The sequence below is a fragment of the Sapajus apella genome, unplaced genomic scaffold (genome assembly GCF_009761245.1).
Source record: "Sapajus apella isolate SASKATOON/1434 unplaced genomic scaffold, GSC_monkey_1.0 scaffold48, whole genome shotgun sequence".
Lineage (NCBI taxonomy): Eukaryota > Metazoa > Chordata > Mammalia > Primates > Cebidae > Sapajus > Sapajus apella.
In genome coordinates, this window is record NW_022436988.1 from 6,160,135 (window position 1) to 6,181,261 (window position 21,127).

Here is a 21,127-nt window from a genome sequence, read left to right on the forward strand (position 1 = left end):
TAAATAAATAAAAATAAATTTTAAAAAAAGACTTAAGACAATTTTTACCTTATTTCATAATAATTGACCACTCCTTGCTATGAGCTACAAAGTTAAGAAAACTTATCAAACAAAACATTTATAGAGGAAGACGTCTGTCTTTTCAAAGATTTCATTTCAGCATCTTATTTTTCATTATTTTAAAAAATTATCATGATTATTATTTTATATTTATTTTTTGAGATGGAGTTTCACTCTTGTCGCCCAGGCTAGAGTGCAATGGCACAATCTTGGCTCAATGCAACCTCTGCCTCACAGGTTCAAGCAACTCTCCTCCCTCAGCCTCCTGAATAGCTGGGATTACAGGCATTCACCTCCACACCCAGCAAACTGTTTTATTTTTAGGAGAGATGGGGTTTCACCATGTTGGCCAGGCTGGTCTCAAACTCCTGACCTCAAGTGATCCCAAAGTGCTGGGATTACAAGCATGAGCCATTGTACCTGGCCTATCATTATTTTCAAGACAGGGTCTCACTCTGTTGCCCAGGCTGGAGTGCAGTGGTACGATCATAGCTCACTGCAGACTCAAGCTCCTGGGCTGAGGTGATCCTTCTGTCTAGCCTCCCCAGCAGCTGGGAGTATAGGCGTGCACCACCACACCCAGGTTTACTATTTAATTAAGTATCATTCCCCAACACATATGGGAGTGACATATGCTTCCCATTATTACATAGCAAAACATACTCCATATCCAGAAAAAATATTTATATGACATATGGCCTAGTATTCTGAATCAAGGCAGGATCTTTCAACAAGAGCAGGAGGGAGAAGAAAACATTTACATTCTATAACATGATTATAGCATTGAGATAGATACAATGAAAAACAACATCTCTGAACAATTACAGTTGACAGAACAGCTTTCCCTTATTCCACTTATTTTAAATAACTCATGTATGTAAACTTGAACACCAACTCTGGATGATTTAACAGTCTTAATTTCTTGATTTTCCATACTGAACATCATCCAATATAGTGTGAGGATCAAAGGAGACTTCTTCTACCAAGCTGTATCCAACTGTGTTTCTGAGGTCACACGTGTCCCCTCATGGACACCCGATCAGATACTTCGGTAGTCTGAGCCTCGGGCTACAAAGGCGGCAGCTTCCCATTCCACAGTGAAGAATGAAATTGTTCCAAAAAACCCAAATATCACCATGACCAGGAGTTGCCAGTGAAGGAGAAGGTAGTTGCTGTAGAAAAATGCCACGGCTGCGCAAATAGACTAAGAACAAACAAAACAAATCACAACGGGCACACCGTGGGGGCTGCACGGCTCCACAATTAGCCCCTAACCCCACTGATATCCGGCCCCAAGGACAGCTGGAACTGGCAGTGCTCTCTATTCTTTCTGTATCTGGGTATGACTTCCTCAGTCACTGACTCACAAACATGCACCATCAACTCCTGCTATACTCCTTGGTATTTAAAATGACATTTCGGCCAGGTGTGGTGGCTCATGCCCCCAACACTTTGGGAGGCCAAGGTGGGATAAATGCTTGAGCCCAGGAGTTCAAGACCAGCCTGTCCAACATAGCGAGCCCCCATGTCTACAAAATAAAACGAAATGAAACAAAAATAGCATTTTGTGAGAAACTGGAGTAAAAAGAAGGTACAGAGTAAGAAATATACTTGTCTGTATGACGACTGAATAGAATTTGGTATCTAAGGAAGGAAATCTCTAATCAGAGCCATAGAGACCAGAATGTAAAGTCTCCTATACAGAAAATGTTACTGCTCATTGCTTCCTAATCCTATTCACAAATCCTTTTAAAGGGTGTCCCCAACTTTCATTTAAAAAACACAATACAAGACAAAAAAAAAAAAAGAAGAAGAAACAAAAAAATAAAATAAAATAAAATAAAATAAGAAACAAAATATAGCCGGGCGCAGCAGCTCATGTCTATAATCCCTGCACTTTGTGGGGCCGAAGTGAGCGGACTGCCTGAGGCCAGTAGTTCGCAACCAGCCTGACTAACATGGCAAAAACCTCATCTCTACTAAAAATATAAAAACTTAGCTGAACATGGCAGCATATGCCTGTAATCCCAGCTACTCGGGAGTCTGAGGCATGAGAATCACTTGAACCCAAGAGGCATAGGTGGCAATGAGCATTGTGCCACTGCACTCCAGCCTGGGCTACAGAGCGAGACTTTGTCTTAGAAAAAAAAAAAAAAATAGGCCAGGTGCAGTGGCTCATGCCTATAATCCTAGCACTTGGGGAGGCCAAGGCAGGTGGATCACCTGAGGTCAGGAGTTTGAGACCAGCCTGGCCAACATGGTGAAACTCTGTCTCTGCTAAAAAAACAAACAAACAAAAAAACAAAAATTAGCCAGGGGTGGTGGTGTGTGCCTGTAATCTCAGCTACTCGGGAGGCTAGGACAGGAGAATTGCTTGAACCCTGGAACCTGGGAGGCAGAGATTGCAGGCGAAGATTACGCCACTGCACTCCAGCCTGACTGATAGAGCGAGACTCTTATAAAAAAAATAAATAAATAAAAAGTAAAATCACAATACAAGTAACCAAGGAAAAAAGGTAATACACAAAGGAAAGAACCCTACATCAAACACAATCTGAAGAGGTTACCTGAACAAACTTGAAGATGGCAAATGCTGGGGCGCTATCTTCAGAATACAGAAAGCCCAAGATACTAAGCAGCTGGGTATTAAAGCAGCTGTCTCCAAGGCCCAACAGAAAACTGCACAGAATGGCAACTTCTTTGCTGAAGAAAATAAAAATTAATTTAGTATATGTAATATTTGCTAGAGCTGACACAGCCAATACAGAACTCTGGATCTCCTTTCCCAGCCCCAGGCTGCCCCTCTTCCAGTCTAATCACGTCTGTAATCCCAGCACTTTGGGAGGCCGAGGTGGGTGGATCACTTGAGGCCAGAAGTTTGAGACGAGCCTGGTCAACATAGCAAAACCCCATCTCTACTAAAAATACAAAAATTAGCTGGTGTGGTGGCAGGCACCTGCAATCCCAGCTACTTGGGAGGCTGAGGGAGGAGAATCAGTTAAACCTGGGAGGCAGAGGTTGCAGTGAGCCAAGACTATGCCACTGCACTCCAGCCTAGGCAACAGAGCGAGACTCCTGAAATAAATAAATAAATAAATAAATAAATAAATAAATAAATAAGTAATAACTAAGTAAGTAAGACAAAGCTGGCACAGTGGCTCACGCCTGTAATCCCAGGCATGGTAGGTAGGTCAAGGTGGGCGGATCACTTGAGGCCAGGAGTTTGAGACCAGCCTGGCCAACATGGCAAAACCCCATCTCTACTAAAAATACAAAAATTAGCTGGTGTGGTGGCGTGCACCTGTAATCCCAGCTATTCAGGAGACTGAGGCACAAGAATTGCTTGAACCCGGGAGGCAGAGGTTGCATTGAGCAGAGGTTGTGTCACTCACACTCTAGCCTTGGAGACAGAGTGAGACTCTGTCTCAAAATAAATAAATAAATAAAAATAAAAAATAAAGACTAGAATTTACAAAGTAAGAATCTGTGCTCAAATGCACACACCTTTACATTCTCTAACAAACTCTGGTCTCTTAACCATTTGTGAAGAAAACACAGGTTGAGTATCCCTTATCCAAAATGCTTGAGATTAGAAGTGTTTCCAATTTTCCTTTCAGATTTTGGAATCTCTGCATTACACTAAGCAGTTAGGAGTTCCTAATCTGAAAATCTGTCATCTGAACTGTTCTAAGAAGCACTTCCCTTTGAGCATCATGGTGGCCCTCGAAAAGTTTCCAGTTTTGGAGCATTTTGGATTTCAGGTTTTTAGATGAGATATACTCAGTGTGTACCCTTGGATTTGTGGAGCTGGACGTAAATGTCTGCATTTATAATGAACTTGAGAGTTGAGTGCACTAAACCAGAATCTGAAACGTGATCTAAACGGCTCTGGAAGGACTGAACGGCCTTGCCAGCTGCCAGGTTCTCCATTCCTCCCCTTTGTTCTTCCTCCAGGCCCTAAAGTCTGGATATTTCGCTGCTCAAGAAGCAAAGATTGGCAGGGTGTGGTGGCTCACGCCTGTAATCCCAGCACTTTGGGAGGCCGAGGCAGGTGGATCACAAGGTCAAGAGATGGAGACCATCCCGGCCAACATGGTGAAACCCCGTCTCTACTAAAAATACAAAAAATTAGCTGGGCATGGTGGCACATGCCTGTAATCCCAGCTACTTGGGTGGCTGAGGCAGGCGAATCGCTTGAACCCAGGAGGTGGAGGTGGCAGTGAGCTGAGATTGCGCCATTGCATGCCAGCCTGGGCAACAATTGCAAAACTCCGTCTCAAAAAAAAAAAAAGCAGCAAAGATAAAACGTTCAAATCAGATCTTATGTGCTCCTTCAAGGATCAAGAAAAAGATTTACTGGGGGAAAAGGTTAAAACCAACTATTACAAAAATAACTTAGGATTCTCTAAGGATTCCTATTTAACTCAGTCTGACTCCATTAACACTTGACAGGTGACCTTAGAGAGACGCCACACTCTCTGAAGAGGATTAACTGTTCCACTTTCGATATCTAGCCATCCGTGACCTCCTACCCATCCTCAAGTGACTAGAGAAATGACAGCCACCATACCTGGATTTGATGTACGCACTGCTGTCAGTTCCTTCAACGGGAGCAATGGGGGCATCTCCAGGCATGTTGAGAAATATTAGATAAAAAGCTATAAAGTGCACCAGGATGCCCAGCAGCACAACCGGATTTCTACCAAAACGATTGTTCTTGCTCAGCAGGCCGAAGAGGCTTCCACCTATCAGTCAAGATGGCAGAAACGTCACGAATTTGCCAAAACATTAAATACCCAGTCCTGAGTTATCACCAAGGAGGCAAGGAATAAACATTCTCATTGTCAAATTTCTTCAAAAAATCCAACACCTCAGCACTTGCAGACAATGACAATGATGACCAAACATCAATTATTATAACAAAAAGTAAGGGATTAAAACTACTTGCATTTCTATCCAGGAACATTCTTGCATTTCTTCTCTGTGACTTACTGTATCCCCCAAGCTATCCCCTTTGACCGTAGCTTGTAACAGAAATAAAATAAAAACACAACTTATCATTACTACCAAGTTTTTGTTGTAATCATAGCCTAACAAGCCAAGATACCACACCGAAAGGCAGTCATTATAGATTTTGAGAATTATGTGTGAGCTCTGAAGAGGAGTTAGAGAGGCCTAGGAAGGCTCAGCAGTCAGAACAGCTCAGAATGTCTCAAGAGCTGAGAGGCGAATCCTCAACAGCAGGAAGGAAAGAACTTTGTAACTGAAAGGAAGAAGACCATGGGGCTGACCTTTACAATTTTTTTTTTTTGAGACAGAGTTTTGCTCTGTTGCCTGGCTGGAGTATAGTGGCTCGATCTCAGCTCACTGCAACCTCAACCTCCTGGGTTCAAGCAATTCTCCTGCCTCAGCCTCCCGAGTAGCTGGGACTAGAGGCGTGTGCCACCACGCCCAGCTATTTTTTGTATTTTTAGTAGAGATGGGGTTTCGCCGTGTTGGCCAGGATGGTCTCAATCTCTTGACCTGGTGATCCACCCGCCTTGGCCTCCCAAAGTGCTAGGATTACAGGCATAAGCCACCGTGCCTGGCCAACCTTTACACTTTTTAAGTGATTTCTACCCCAGAAATCTATACCAGCAAACCTATACATCAACAAGTGAAGGATGGCTGGGTGCAGTTTCTCATGCCTGTAATCCTAGCACTTTGGGAGGCCGGAGTGGGAGAACTGCTTGAGGCCAGGAGTTCCAAACCAGCCTCAGCAACATAACACGACCCTGTCTCTATTTTTCAAAAGAGAAAATAAATTGTATATCTATCTTTAAAAAGTGGGCCGAGTGTGATGGCTCATACCTGTAATCCCAGCCTTGAGGGCTGGAACTTCCAAGCCCCTTTCACTCCCACTTCAGGGAGGGGAGGCTGGAGATTAAATCAATCACCAATGGCCAACAATTGCTTTTTGTTGTTGTGGTTAGAGACAGGGTCTCCCTATGTTGTCCAGGCTGGTCTCGAACTCCTGGGCTCAAGTGATCCTCCCACCTCACCCTCCCAAAGTGAATGAGCCACTGTGCCCAGCCATGTGGCCGATGATTTAATCAATCATGCCTGTGTAACAGATCTCCATAAAACCCCCTAAACAGGGTCTGGGGAGCTTCTGGAGTGGTGAACCCCAAATCCATGGGGACAGAGGCTCCTGCACTTAGAGACCCTTTCAGACTCCACCTGTTGTACCCCCTTTGACTGCTCATCTGTATCCTCTATAATAAACTCTAATAGTCAGGAGAGCACTTTCCTGAGTTCTGTGAGTTGCTCTAGCAAATTTTCAAACCTGAAGAGGGAAGGGGCTGTGGGACTCTCCAAAAATTTTTTTTTTTTTTTTGAGACGGAGTTTCCCTCTTGTTACCCAGGCTGGAGTGCAATGGCGTGATCTTGGCTCACCGCAACCTCCGCCTCCTGGGTTCAGGCAATTCTCCTGCCTCAGCCTCCTGAGTAGCTGGGATTACAGGCACGCGCCACCATGCCCAGCTATGTTTTGTATTTTTAGTAGAGACGGGGTTTCACCATGTCGACCAGGGTGGTCTCAATCTCTTGACCTCGTGATCCACCCGCCTCGGCCTCCCAAAGTGCTGGGATTACAGGCTTGAGCCACCGCGCCCGGCAGGGAATCTCCAAATTTTTGCCCAAGTCAGTGAGAAGTGCCTGAGAGGCCTATGGACCCACGACTGTCTGTCTGTAGGACTGAACCCTTAAACTTGTGAAATCTGACACTAATGCTGGATAGCTAAGTGCTAGAACAGGACTGAGCTGTTGGACACCCAGTTGGTGTCAGGGAACCAAAGAAAGAGAGTCAAGAATTTCAAGACATTCTAAGTATTTTAAGAGGAAAAGTAGAGAGACACCATGTTTTCTTATGCAGGGTTTCCATCTGTGAATTATTTTGCAAATGTTTTATAATTTAGTTATATTAGCATAGTAATAATACAAAAATAAAAACATACGTGTTTGGGTATAAGTAAGCAGAAAAATCAAATTGGGCCAGGTGCAGTGGCTCACGCCTATAATCCCAGCACTTTGGGAGGCCGAGGTGGGCAGATCACGAGGTCAGGAGATTGAGACCATCCTGGCTACCATGGTGAAACGCTGTCTCTACTGAAAATATGAAATACTAGCTGGGCGTGGTGGCACGCGCCTGTAGTCTCAGCTACTTGAAAGGCTGAGGCAGGAGAATCGCTTGAATCTAGGAAGTGGTGGTTGCAGTGAGCCAAAATCAAGCCACTGCACTCCAGCCTGGGCAACAGAGCGAGACTCCGTCTCCAAAAAACAAAAACAACAAACTTGCATGTTCTTCACATGTACCCCAAAATCTAAAATACAATAAAAAAAAAAAACCAGAAATTCAAGGACAAAGAGGTGAAGTGCACTTAAAATTTCTGTTTTAACTATAATGAACTGGTGTTTTTAATGCAAATGCTTTTTTTTAAAACCAACCTAAAATTTCTCCAATGCCGATGAAAATGCCAGAAAGTCCAATAAGGCTTTTCTCTTCTGCTCCAAATTTGTTTATAGCACCAATACAGGTTCCATATACACCAGAAAAGAAAGTTAACTCCAGACCTTTAGTTAAAAAAAAAAAACGAAAAAACAGATGTAATTTATACATTCACTTTTATCTTCCCATCTAGTAGTATCTGACAAACGAATGAATGCTTGAGTAGTAAAACACATAAAACAACCCACAGAGACTGAAATAATCCCTAAGCAGAGCATAATCTGATGTGATGTAACCGATGAAATGGAATTAGCTTCATGTTATGGATTAAATGTTTGTGTCCCCCTAAATTCACATGTTGAAACTCAAATTCCCCAATACATGATGGTATTTGGAGATGGGACCTTTGGGAAGCAATCAGGTCATGAGGGTGGAACCCTCACAATGTGATTGGTGCCCGTATAAAAAGACACAGCAGAGAGCTTGCTTCCTGTCCACTCTCTGCCGTGGGAAGAAACTGCAAGAAGGCAGCTGTCTACAACCAGGAATAGCCACACCAGAAGCTGCACGTGGCGACATCTTGCACTTGGACTTCCCAGCCTCCAGAACCATGAAAAATACATGTCAATTGTTTGAGCCACAGTCTATGGAAATTTATTATAGCAGCTAAAATTAAGATACCACAAGACAGCATCTGCTATAAATTTCAGATAAAAGTATACAACACAAATGAACAGATATCCTTATGCTAAAACCTGTCACTCTCCATGCAGGCAGAGATGGGCAGAGGTGATAATTAACATAACTTTATAAGAGTGAAGACTAATATGCTCATTAGCTTGTTAGTAGCTTTCCAAGGAAATGGGAACATTTCTTTCTTTCTTTTTTTTTTTGAGAGGGAGTCCCGCTATGTCATCCAGGCTGGAGTGCAGCGGCATGATCTCGGCTCACTGCAACCTCCGTCTCCTGGGTTCAAGCAATTCTCTCTGCCTCAGCCTCCCAAGTAGCTGGGATTACAGGAGTGCACCACCACACCTGGCTAATTTTTGTATTTTTAGTAGAGATGGGGTTTTGCCATGTTGGCCAGGCTGGTCTCCATCTCCTGATCTCAGGTTATCTGCCTACCTTGGTCTCCCAAAATCCCGGGATTACAGGCGTGAACCACTGTGCCCGGCCCCTATTGGATTATGTTCTTATTATAATGGAAAGCCAATACATACTATCCAATGTGGCTTAAAAGCCCCACCATGTTTTAATTAAACCCCTTTTTCTAGGTAAAGAAAATTCCTAAGATTAAAAAATTAGAGTAAATCAGTAGGGGACCTTGATTCCCTAATGCTACAAAACCTTAACTGTGAATTTTAAAGATGTTTAATGTTTATTCTATTTCACCTAAAAATATGTCATACCTATGTAGGGTACATAAAGGCAAAAGATTAATCAGCAAATTACAGCATTTTTAAAAAGAAAACAAATTTCCTCATCATTCTTGACCTAAGGGTACTCCACGTTATACCACATTATGTTGTGCTTCTATTTCATGAGAAATGATTTCTTTCTTTTTTTTGAGACAAAGGTCTCATTCCAGTTGCCTAGGCTGGAGTGCAGTGGTGCTATCTCAGCTCATTCCAACCTTGACTTCCTGAGCTCAGATGACCCTCCCACCTTAGCCTCCCAAATGGCTGGGGCTACAGGCATGCACCACCACGCTCAGCTAATTTCATGTATTTTTAGTAGAGATGGGGTTTCACCATGTTGCCCAGGCTGGTCTTGAACTCTTGGGCTCAAGCAATTCACCCACCTCAGCCTCCCAAAGTGCTGGGATTACAGGCATGAACCATTAAAGTTACAGATCTCTTCATGGTTATTTTCTGCAGTGCTCTGTATTGCCCTAAAACCACTGGTCCCAATGAGCCACGTGTTGTGGTTTTTCTAAACCTTGTGCAGAATCCTCCCACATTGAATTTGTGGTGACCCTGTGATTTGCCGTCACCAACAGAATGCAGCAGAAGTGATGCTGGGCTGGACTGAAGTCTGAGCTTTTTTACTGGACTCAAGTCTGGTAGTCTTTCCTGTTGCCTTTTTTGGAGCCATCAGCCCATTAACTAAGCTGTGTGGCTATCCTGCTGGGTCACAGGAGATCTTATGGAGGGGGTTGTGCAGATGAAGAGAAGCTCTGAGACTACAGGAAGAGAGATACTCAGCCTTTCATCTGACCCCAGTGAGGGTGGCACATGAAGAAAACTATCTTGGAAGTTCTAGCCCCAGCCACCCTCTAACAGCAGCCACAAGAGACCCCAAGTAATTCCATCAGAAGAACCATCCACTGAGCCCAGTCAATGCACAGAATTGTGAGAAATAATAATGTGGCTATTGTTTTCAACCCCTTTATTGTCATTATGCAGCAAGAGAAAACAAGAACAGTAATTCCATTACCTGTATAAGCAGTTGTAATACTAAGAAGGAGCATCTCCTTGGTGACACATAACTTAAAAGACTTTTCTGTAAAGAAAAAAATTTAAGACGACTTAACTAGATTTTAGTTAATAAAACATTCCTTCAACCAAAACATCCCTTGCCAATAATGCCAGTAAAGGAACACTTTGGAATAGAAGTTTCAGATTAAAATGCTTAAGGCATGAACTAAATTTGCCCTATAAATAAAATGCTTATTTCAAGTGCTTAAATAAATTCTATGGTCACATTTTCCTCAGCACATTTTCCAGCTCTTGTGACAAAAACATGAATAGGAGGAAAAAAAATAGAATCAAACAAAACAACAAAGTACTTCAAAAGGCATGATTAAACGTTAGGCTCTTCAGGGAGTCAAACATCAGCAAAGCTCTGACTTCCCTAAAGAATTATAATGGAGCAGCTTTAAGACTGGACTCAAGATCAGAACCACAGGACAGCTTTTTGGCCATATAGGAGCTGGGCGCCACTTCCCAAGATTCTGACTCTGTAGCTCTGAGGACTGAAGCTTGAGTTGTGCATATTTGTTGCTAGTCACTTTAAAGTTTCTTTTTACACTGTTAATTTAGTTGAAATCTGCAATAGATAATGCATTTCTAAAAACTCCACATTTAATTTAACTGACTTGTCTGAAACCATAACTTAAGGGCCACTATTCGATTATACAAAACTACTAGTGGATCCAGATTTTAATTGTGATTTATCTGCTGGTCACAAAACACACATAAGTCACAAACACTGTCCTAAATCTCTCCATATGTAAGAAAGGATGTTTTTCTCTAATTTCACTGAAATATACTAAGAATAAATATAATAAGGCATTTTTACCAATCATTTTCAAGTATTTCCAGGAAAAAATATATGACCAATACAAGGTTTAAAACAATACTTTTATTTTCAAAAAATTCCACTAGCAAACCATGTTCATTTTATTTATTTATTTTTTGAGACAGAGTCTCACTCTGTCACCCAGGCTGGAGTACAGTGGCACGATCTTAGCTCACTGCAGCCTTTGCCTCTCAGGTTCAAGCAATTCTCTTGCCTAAGTCTCCCAAGTAGCTGGGATTATAGTCACGTACCACCTTGCCTGGCTAATTTTTTTGTACATTTACTAGAGACGGGGTTTCACCATGTTGGCCAGGCTGGTCCTGAACTCCTGACCTCAGGTGATTCACCCACCTCAGCCTCCCAAAGTGCTAGGATTATAGGCATGAGCCACTATGCCCGGCTACATGTTCATTTTAGAATAATCAGAACATTCAGCTAACAAAAAGAAACTCTAAAAGATTATCTAGTATGATACTATAATGACATAAGAATGTCATTATATATTTGTACAAACCCATTAAATGTACCACACCAAGAGTGAATCCTGGGCCGGGCGCGGTGGCCCACGCCTGTAATCCCAGCACTTTGGGAGGCCGAGGCGGGTGGATCACGAGGTCAAGAGATCGAGACCATCCTGGTCAACATGGTGAAACCCCGTCTCTACTAAAATTACAAAAAATTAGCTGAGTATGGTGGCGCGTGCCTGTAATCCCAGCTACTCAGGAGGCTGAGGCAGGAAAATTGCCTGAACCCAGGAGGCGGAGGTTGCAGTGAGCCAAGATCACGCCATTGCACTCCAGCCTGGGTAACAAGAGGGAAACTCTGTCTCAAAAAAAAAAAAAAAAAAAAAAAAAGAGTGAATCCTAATGTAAACCATGGTCTTTAGGTGATAATGACATGTCAGTGTAGGCTCATTATAACAAATGCACTCTGGTGGGGAACATGAATAACAGAGGGAAGCTCTGTATGTGTGGTGTAGGGACTATATGAGAGCGCTATACTCAGTTTTGCTATGAACATAAAAATGCTCTCAAAAAATAAAGTCTATTTTAAAAAACCCATCAATCTGTTTGCTGAAATACATTGATTCTAAAATTCATGGTCAGGCCTGGTGGCTCATGCCTACAATCCCAACAATTTGGGAGGCTGAGTTGGGAGAATTGCTTGAGCTCAGGAGTTCAAGACCAACTTGGGCGACATGGCAAAATCGAGTCTCTACAAAAAACTACAAAAATTAGTCAGGCATGGTGGTGCACACCTGTAGTCTCAGCTACTTGGGAGGTTCAGATGGGAAGATCACTTGAGCCCAGGAGGTTGAGGCTATAGTGAGCTGTGATCATGCCACTGCACTCCACCTTGGGTGACAGATCAAGACCCTGTCTCAAAAAAAGAAAAAAGAAAAATTATACGGAAATTCAAGGGACCCACAATAGCCAAAATAATCTTGAGAAGTAACAAAATTGGTGGATTCACACTTTCTGATTTCAAAACAGACAGTAATCAACACAGCATGGTAATGGCATAGGGATATATCCGTCTACCTAGAGATAAACATTTATATTTACAGTCAACTGACTTTAGAGTGACAACATGATTCAATGTAGAAAAAACACTTTTCTGGAACTGGCACTACAACAGCAGGATATTGACATGCAAAAGAATAAAGCTGGACTCCTATCTCAAACCATATGCAAAAATTCACTCAAAATGAATCACAGACCTAAATGTAAGAGCTAAAACTAAATAAATTAAAAGAAAAAACTCTTAGAAGAAAATATAGGAGTAAATTTTCAGGAGTTCGGGTGAGGCAAAATCTCAGGACATCAAAAGCACACACAATAAAAGAAAAACCAAATAAATTGACGACATCAAAATTAAAAACTTTATCAAAGCCACAGTAAGATATCCCCTCACACCTGTTAGGATGGCTAATGTCACAAAGACAAAAGATAACAAGTGTTGGTGAGGATGTGGAGAAAAGAGAACCCTTGTATGTTATTGGTGAGAATGTAAATTGGTACAGCAAATATGCAGAACAATATGGAGGGTCCTCAAAAAACTAAAAATATGTTATGATCCAGCCAAGTCCACTTCTAGGCATATATCCAAGGAAACAGCTGCACTCCCATGTCCATTACAGCATTACTATGTGTGTGTGTATTAATCATATAGCAAAGACATGGAAACATAAGTGTCCTTCAACGGATGAATAAAGAAAATGTGGAATATACAATGGTATATTATTCAGCCTTATAAAAGAAAATCCTGCCGTTTGGGACAACATGGATGAACATGGAGGGCATTACACTAAGTGAAATAAGCCAGACACAGAAAGACAAATACTGCATGATCTTACTTATATATGGAATATTAAAAAGTCAAACTCATAGAAGCAGAGAGTAGCATAGTTGCTGCCAGGGCTGGGGAGTGGGGAAACAGAGAGATGCTGGTTAGGGAGTACAAAGTTTCTGTTAGGCAGGATGAGTGAGTTCTGGGGATCTAATGTACAAGTTGGTTTTGATAGTTAATAACACTCTATTGCATACTTGAAATTTGGTTGGAAAGTAGATCTTAAATGTTCTCATGACACACGCAAAAAAAATAACTATGTAAGGTGATGAATATCTTAACTAGCTTGAGTGTGGCCATCATTTCACAATATATACATATATCAAAACATGTGGCTGGGCACCAGGGCTCACGCCTGTAAGTCCTAGACCTTGGGGAGGCAGGCTTATTGCTTGAGGGCCGGAGTTCAAGACTAGCCTGGCCAACACGGTAAAATCCCATCTCTACTGAAAACACACACAAAAAAAATTTCCTGGACACTGTGTAAATAAAAATTAAAAGAAAAAAGTACAAAAAAAATTAGCTTGGCGTGGCAGTAAATCCTGTAATCCTAGCTACTCAGGAGGCTGAGGCACCAGAATCACTTGAACCCAGGAGGCGAGGTTGCAGTGAGCTGAGATTGTGCCACTGCACTCCAGCCTGGGTGACAGAGCAAGATTCTGTCTAAAAAAAAACAAAAAAAAAACAAAAACACATTGTACATCATAAATATATGCCTATTTTGTCAGTTATACCTCGATGAAGTTGGGGAATTCCTTTTTTAAGTTTTGTGCTTCAGAAGATACCATCAAGAAATTGAAAAGTCGGGCCAGGTGCGGTGGCTCATGCCTGTGTAATCCTAGCACTTTGGGAGGCCGAGGTGGGTGGATTGCCTGAGCTCAGGAGTTCAAGACTAGCCTGGGCAATATGGTGAAACCAAAACTAAAATAGAAAAACTCAGCCAGGTGTGGGACATGTGCCTGTAGTCCCAGCTACTTGGGAGGCTGTGGCAGAACTGCTTGAACCCGGGAGGTGAAGGCTGCAGTGAGCCAAGATCATGGCACTGTACTCCAGCCTGGGTGACAGAGCGAGACTCCATCTCCAAAAAAAAAAAAAAAAAAAAAAAGATAGAAAATGAAAAGTCAATCTATAGAACAGGTGAAAACACTTGTTTGTTTTCCTAGAGTCCTTGCTGAAACACAATGGGAGAAAATATTTGTAAATCATATATATGGAACTTTTATCTAGAATATACAACAAATTCTGACAACTCATTAATAAAAACAGAATCAAATTTAAAATTTAACAATAGGCAAAGCATGTAACTAGGGCTGGACACGGTGACTCACACCTGTAATCCTAACACTTTGGGAGGCCAATACAGGTGGATCACTTGAGATCAGGAAAACAAACAAAAATGTATATAAATATACCACAATGAGACACCATTTCACACCCACTAGGATGGCTATAACCAAAAAAAAAAAAAAAAAAAAAAAAACACCACTACCAGAAAATAAGTGCAAGCACGTGGAAACACTGGCGCTCTCCTCCCCTGCTAGTAGGAATGTCAAGTGGTGCAATCTGGCAGTTCCCCTGCAGACTAAGCAGTGAGATCCCACATGACCCAGCAATTCCACCATTCCTAGGTGTGTATCTAAGAGATCTGAAAACATATCCACACAAAAACTTGTACACGAACTTTAGGTATTACTCATAATACATAAAATATAGAACAACTCAAATTTTATAATATACTGTGACATGAATGAGCCTTGAAACCATTATGTTTCTTTTAAGAAACCAGGCACAAAAGACCACATGTTGTACGATTCTATTTACATAAAATGCCCGGAATAGGCAAATCTATAGACAGAAAGTAGAGGAATGGCTGCAAGGCGTGGTGAAAGGGGAGAAAGTGGGAGTGCCTTAGGGAGGTTGAATTAGGAGGCGGGAATGAGAAGTGACTCTAATGTGTACAGGGAAAATGCTCTAAAATTGAGTATAGTGATGGTGACACAACTCTGTGAATGTAATAAGTTGTACTGAATTTGCAATGAATTCTTTAAATTGATTAAATGGGTGAATCAGATGGTATATGAATTATATCTCAATTTTAAAAAAACAGAATCTAACACCTTAATGAATCTCCTTTCAGACATTTCCCATGCACTTTTTACAAACACAAATTCTACTACATATACTCTATCATTTGTTTTCACATAATATATAGTAAAATATTTTGTATATTCACAGAGATCATTTTTATGGCTAGGGTAATCTATTATATAGATGTACTAATATCTCACAGTTGAAAAATTATTTCTAGTATCTCACTAGTAAAAACATCTGAGTAGCTAGATCTTGCCACAATATTTAATTATTTCCTGAGGATAATTTTATTAGTGAAATTGGTTATTCCACTAGGGCAAAGGTTATAAACATTTTTATTGCTTTTGATACCTAATGACACATCACTTTTTATTTATTTATTTTATTTTATTTTTTTGAGATGGAGTCTTGCTGTCACTCAGGCTGGAGTGCAGTGGCATGATCTCAGCTCAGTGCAACCTTCGCCTCCCTGGTTCAAGCAATTCTTCTGTCTCAGCCTCCCGAGTAGCTGGGACTACAGGCACCTGCCACCACATCCAACTAGTTTTTGTATTTTTAGTAGAGACAGGGTTTCACCATATTGATCAGGCTGGTCTTGAACTCCTGATCTCAGGTGATATGCCCACCTCAGCCTCCCAAAGTGTTGGGATTACAGGTGTGAGATACCTCGCCCAGCCGACACATCACTTTTTATAAAGTAATACAAGTATATATCAGCAATGTGGTCTTACGCATGTCATTACCTGCCCTTGCCCGCCTCCCCCACCCATAATATTGAGAATTATGGTTTAGCTTTTGAAATCTGACAGAAACTGTTTCTGGCCAAGCACAGTGGCTCACGCCTGTAATCCCAGCACTTTGGAAGGCCAAGGTGGATGGATCACCTGAGGTCAGGAGTTCAAGACCAGCCTGGCAAACATAACGAAACCCCATCTCTACTAAAAATACAAAAATTAGCCAGGTATGGTGGCATACACCTGTAATCCCAGCTACTCAGGAGGCTGAGGCAGGAGAATCCCTTGAGCCTAAGAGGCAGAGGTTACGGTGAGCCGAGATTGTACCGCTGCACTCCAGCCTGGGTGATAAGAGCAGAACTCCCAAGACTCTGCCTCAAAAAAAAAAAAAAAAAAGAAAAAGAAAAAACTATTTCTAATTTGCACTTCTTACATAGTTGACCCTTTAACAACATGGGTTTGAACTTCAGGGGTCCACTTCTGTGCTGACTTTCTTGTACCTCTGCCACCCCTTAGATGGCAAGACCAACCCCTCCCTCCTCTTCCTTCTCAATGTGACAATGAGGATGAAGATCCAGATGATCCACTTCCACTCAACAAAGAGTAAATACAGTTTCTCTTCCTTACGATTTTCTTTCTTTTCTTTTTTCTTTTCTTTTTTTTTTTTTGAGACAGAGTTTCTTTTGCCCAGGCTGGAGTAAAGCAGCATGGCTCACTGCAGTCCGCCCCCACACCCTGGTTCAAGCAATTCTCTTGTCTCAGCCACCTGAGTAGCTGGGATTATAGGCACCCACCATCACGCCCAGCTAATTTTTGTATTTTTAGTAGAAACAGGGTTTCGCCATGTTGGCCAGGCTGGTCTCGAACTCCTGACCTCAGGTGATCTGCCCGCCTCAGCCTCCCAAAAAGTGCTGGGATTATAAGCATGAGCCACCGCACCTGGCCTCCTTACGATTTTCTTAGTTTTTTCTTTCCTCTAGCTTACTTTATTCTAAATCTACAGTATATAATATGCATATAAAATATGCATGGCTCACGCCTATAATCCCAGCACTCTGGGAGGCCAAGGTGGGCAGATTACTTGAGGTTGGGAGTTTGAGACCAGCCTGGTAAAACCCCATCTCTACTAAAAATACAAAAAAAATTAGCTAGGCTTGGTGGCAGGCACCTATAATCCCAGCTACTCAGGAGACTGAAGCAGGAAAATTAACTGAACCCAGGAGGCAGAGAGTGTAGTAAACTGAGGTTGTGCCACTGTACTCCAGCCTGGATGACAGAGTGCGAGTCCATCTCAAAAAAAAAAAAGAAAAAGAAACATATAGGTTTTTTGTTTTGTTTTTTTGAGACAGGGTCTTGCTCTCACCCAGGCTAGAATGTAGTGGTGTGATCACAGTTCACTACAGCCTCAGTCTCCCAGGCTCAACTGATCCTCCTGCCTCAGCCTTCCAAGTATTAACAGCTAGGATGCACCACCAGGCCCAGTTAATATTTTTTCTTTTAATTTTTAGTAGAGATAAGGTGTCACTATGTTGCTCAGGCTGGTCTCGAACTCCTGAGCTCAAGAGATCCTCCCACCTTTGGCCTCCCAAAGTGCTGGGACTATTGGTGTGAGCCACTGCACCTGGCCCAAAATATACATTAGTCACTGTTTATGTTATCAGTAAGGTTTCCAGTGAACAGTGAGCTTAGTTAAGTTTTGGGAGAGTAAAAAATTATATGTGGATTTTCAACTGTGTGTAGGGGATGGGTGGTATGGATTGGAGTGTCCATGCCCCACATTGTTCAAGGATCAATTATACTGAAGTTATAACAATTTTTTTCCATATTTGTAAAATGCCTATTTTCTACCAGAGTGTTTATGCTCACACATATTGCAAATATTTTCCCCAGATTTTCCTTGCCATTTTAAGTTTGTTAGGTTGTGTTAACTGAAATTTTACATTTATTTCTTCAATCACTTTTTTTTTTTTTTTTTTTTTGTGCGACCTGGTCTTACTCTGTGCCCAGGCTGGAGTGCAGTGGCACCGTCACCACTTACTGCAGCCTCAACCTCCAGAGCTCAAGCAATCCTTCCACCTCAGCCTTCCAAGAAGCTGGGGCTGCAAGTGCACACCTGAACACCTGGCCATTTTCGTACTTTTTGTAGAGAGAGAGATACACCATGTTGCCCAGACTGGTCTTGAGCTCCTAGGCTCAAGCAATCCACCCACCATCTTGGCTTCCCAAAGTGCTGGGATTATAGGCATGAGCCACTGTACCTGGCCTCAATTACTTTTATAGTTTCATTTTTATATTTAACCTTTAATCTATCAGAAGTTTTAATATAAAGTATGGATCTCTATATTTTTCTAAGCAGTCAGCTATCTAGCCTTGCTTAAGACTCACTTGTTTTATAGCCTATATTCCTATATGAGCATGCACCTGATTCTAGACTTTGTTTCATTGGTCTTGCTATTCTGGTGTTTGCAAATGAATCCATAATAGGTTTTGGTGTTTATGAGGTTAAGTCTCTTGCCTCCTTTGAGAACATTTTCTTGGCTATTTTCAGACATTGATCCTAGCAGAAGAACTTTAGCATTGTTTCCTCAAAATCAAAAAATAAATGTTTAAAAACTTTACGGACATATTTGAGAAGCACATTAAAAGTATAAATTCAGTTCAGGAATTAACTGCTTTTAGATAGTATGTAGGAGCCGGGCACAGTGGCACGTGCCTGGAGTCCCAGCTACTTGGGAGGCTGAGGTGTGAGGATCTCTTGAGCCCAGGAGTTCTGGGCTGTAGTGCACTATGCGGATTGGGTGTCCGCACTAAGTTCAGCATCAATATGGTGACCTCCCGGGAGCAGGAGATCATCAGGTTGCCTAAGGAAGGGTGAACTGGCCCAGGTCAGAAATAGCGCAGGTCAAAACTTCCGTGCTGATCAGTAGTGGGATTGCACCTGTGAATAGCCACTGCACTCCAGCCTGGGCAACATAGCGAGACCCCGTCTCTTAAAAAAACAATACTAGATAGTATGTAGGAATCTTCTCTGTACAACATCCATCATAGCCCCGACCACAGGAATGCCATGATTAATCAAGAAATGAAGCACAGGCCACACACAGGCCACATGAAGCCTTGCCATTCATTCTCCCTCTCTCCCTGTGCCTCTGGCCCCCTCGCCACCTCACAACCTCCTGTTACACCCCAATTGCCCAGGAACTGGCCTGAGCCTACTTTCCCTAAAGCACTGTATGTACCGTACCTTATTTGGCTGCTGCCTTCCTTCTCCCTATTCAAACCTGATGGCCCAATATCCTATAACAAATCAATCCTACCATGTAACTGACTAGCTCTGTAATGCAAAGCATGTGGCCCAAAATGTGTCAGTGCCTTCTTTTACAGCCAGAGTTGAGGCAAAGACTGTCCAACAATCTAGGTGAGATGTCCTGAAACTGGTTAACATCAGCAGACAGCCAGAGAGGGATCTATGATGGAGCAGGGAGGCTGCACCAAGCCTCACCATGGCTGGCGGCACCATCCCATAAGCCAGGTCACCTACCTCCCTTTAATGACTCCAAGCTCACCAAGTAAGCCAATGTGGCTTTCTAGTCTGCTGACAACAAGAAGGAATTATCTATGAAAGGGCTCACTAAAAAAGGTTAAATGCCATCATAAATGGTTAGATTGCAATTTCTATGAGTTTAGCTTGAGTCCTTTTCCCCTCTGGCCTCTGTGATCAATAATGGGTATTTTATTTATTTATTTATTTTGAGATGGAGTCTCGCTCTGTTGCCCAGGCTGGAATTCGAGGGTGCAATCTTGGCTCACTGCAACTCCACCTCCTGGGCTCAAGCAATTCTCCTGCCTCAGCTTCCGAGTAGCTGGGATTACAGGCACCCACCACCACACCTGGCTAATTTTTGTATTTTCAGTAGAGATGGGGTTTCACTATGTTGGTCAGGCTGTTCTTGAATGCCAGACCTCAAGTGATCCTCCCACCTCGGCCTCCCCAAAGTGCCGGGATTATAGGCATGAACCACTGTGCCTGGCCTAATAATGGGCATTCTGACAGACAAGTTTCTAGGCCTGCAAAGATGAAAGCCACACTTTTGATAGTGATAACCTCCTATCTTTCTAAGGGAGTCAGAGTATACCCCTTTTAATTATAATGTGTAGCTCAACTTACAATTATGAATGTATTCCCAGGCCGGGCGTGGTGGCTCATGCCTATAATCCCAGCACTCTGGGAGGCTGAGGTAAGCGGATCACTTGAGGTCAGGAGTCCAAGACCAGCTTACCCAAAATGAAGAAACCCTGTCTCTACTAAAAAATGCAAAAATTAGCTGGGCGTGGTGGTATATGCCTGTATTCCCAGCTACTTGGGAGGCTGAAGCAGGTGAATCACTTGAACCCAGGAGGCAGAGATTGCAGTGAGCCAAGATCGCGCCATTGCACTCCACTCTGGGCAACAGTTGCCCAGGCTGGAGTGCAATGGCGCGATCTTGGCTCACTGCAACCAAGTATATTGTTTTATGTATATATATACATACATACATAAAACTATGAATGTATTCCTGAAACAATATACTACGTGTGTAAGGCTCAGACTCCCATGCCCATAGGCCCTTTCTAAAACAAGAAGCTACAGACATTCCTGGTCAAGAGCTGACATGATTTGTGTCATCTGAGTCAGGCCATGGCTGATTAGATCAAGAATTTGCACTCTAGCCTGAGGCAACCTACAAACTAATCATAGGTACTCTAGGGCCATAAGGGCCATATGTCATAAAGGCCCTGTAGCCTAAAATAGGCTTAATGAATACACATGGCCCCAAAAGGCTGCTCCCTTATGGAGAATAACTGTACTAGTCAGATTCTCTCTCCTGGGAAGACAAAGAAGCTGAGGGAGCCTTACACAGAAGCAAAAGGGACTCACTGCAAGTTTCTGAAGGCAATTGTGAGAATCTGACTCAAATCTCAACTCAGCCACCTACTAACCAGCTGACCTTGGGTAAATTACTTAATTTCCTTTTTTTTTTTTGAGAGATAGTCTCACTCTGTCTCCCAGGCTGGAGTGCAGTAGCACGATTTCACTGCAACTTCTGCCTCCTGGGTTCAAGTGATT

General features: G+C 42.4%; 1 protein-coding gene across 5 annotated transcripts in view; it reads right to left on the reverse strand.

The window, feature by feature from the left end:
- Positions 1-499: 499 nt before the first annotated feature.
- MFSD11 (major facilitator superfamily domain containing 11) overlaps positions 500-21,127 on the reverse strand; it is a 35,396-nt gene continuing 14,768 nt past the window's right edge. For 4 of the 5 annotated variants that reach the window (XM_032241551.1, XM_032241550.1, XM_032241554.1 and 1 more), the window contains 5 exons: positions 9,983-10,048; positions 7,546-7,671; positions 4,631-4,805; positions 2,628-2,763; positions 500-1,264 (listed from right to left, as the gene is read on the reverse strand). In XM_032241551.1, coding sequence (XP_032097442.1) covers positions 1,100-1,264; positions 2,628-2,763; positions 4,631-4,805; positions 7,546-7,671; positions 9,983-10,048 — 668 coding nt within the window. In that variant the 3' untranslated portion in view covers positions 500-1,099. The remainder of the gene's footprint in view (positions 1,265-2,627; positions 2,764-4,630; positions 4,806-7,545; positions 7,672-9,982; positions 10,049-21,127) is intronic. The other variant, XM_032241552.1, reaches the window with a different exon arrangement.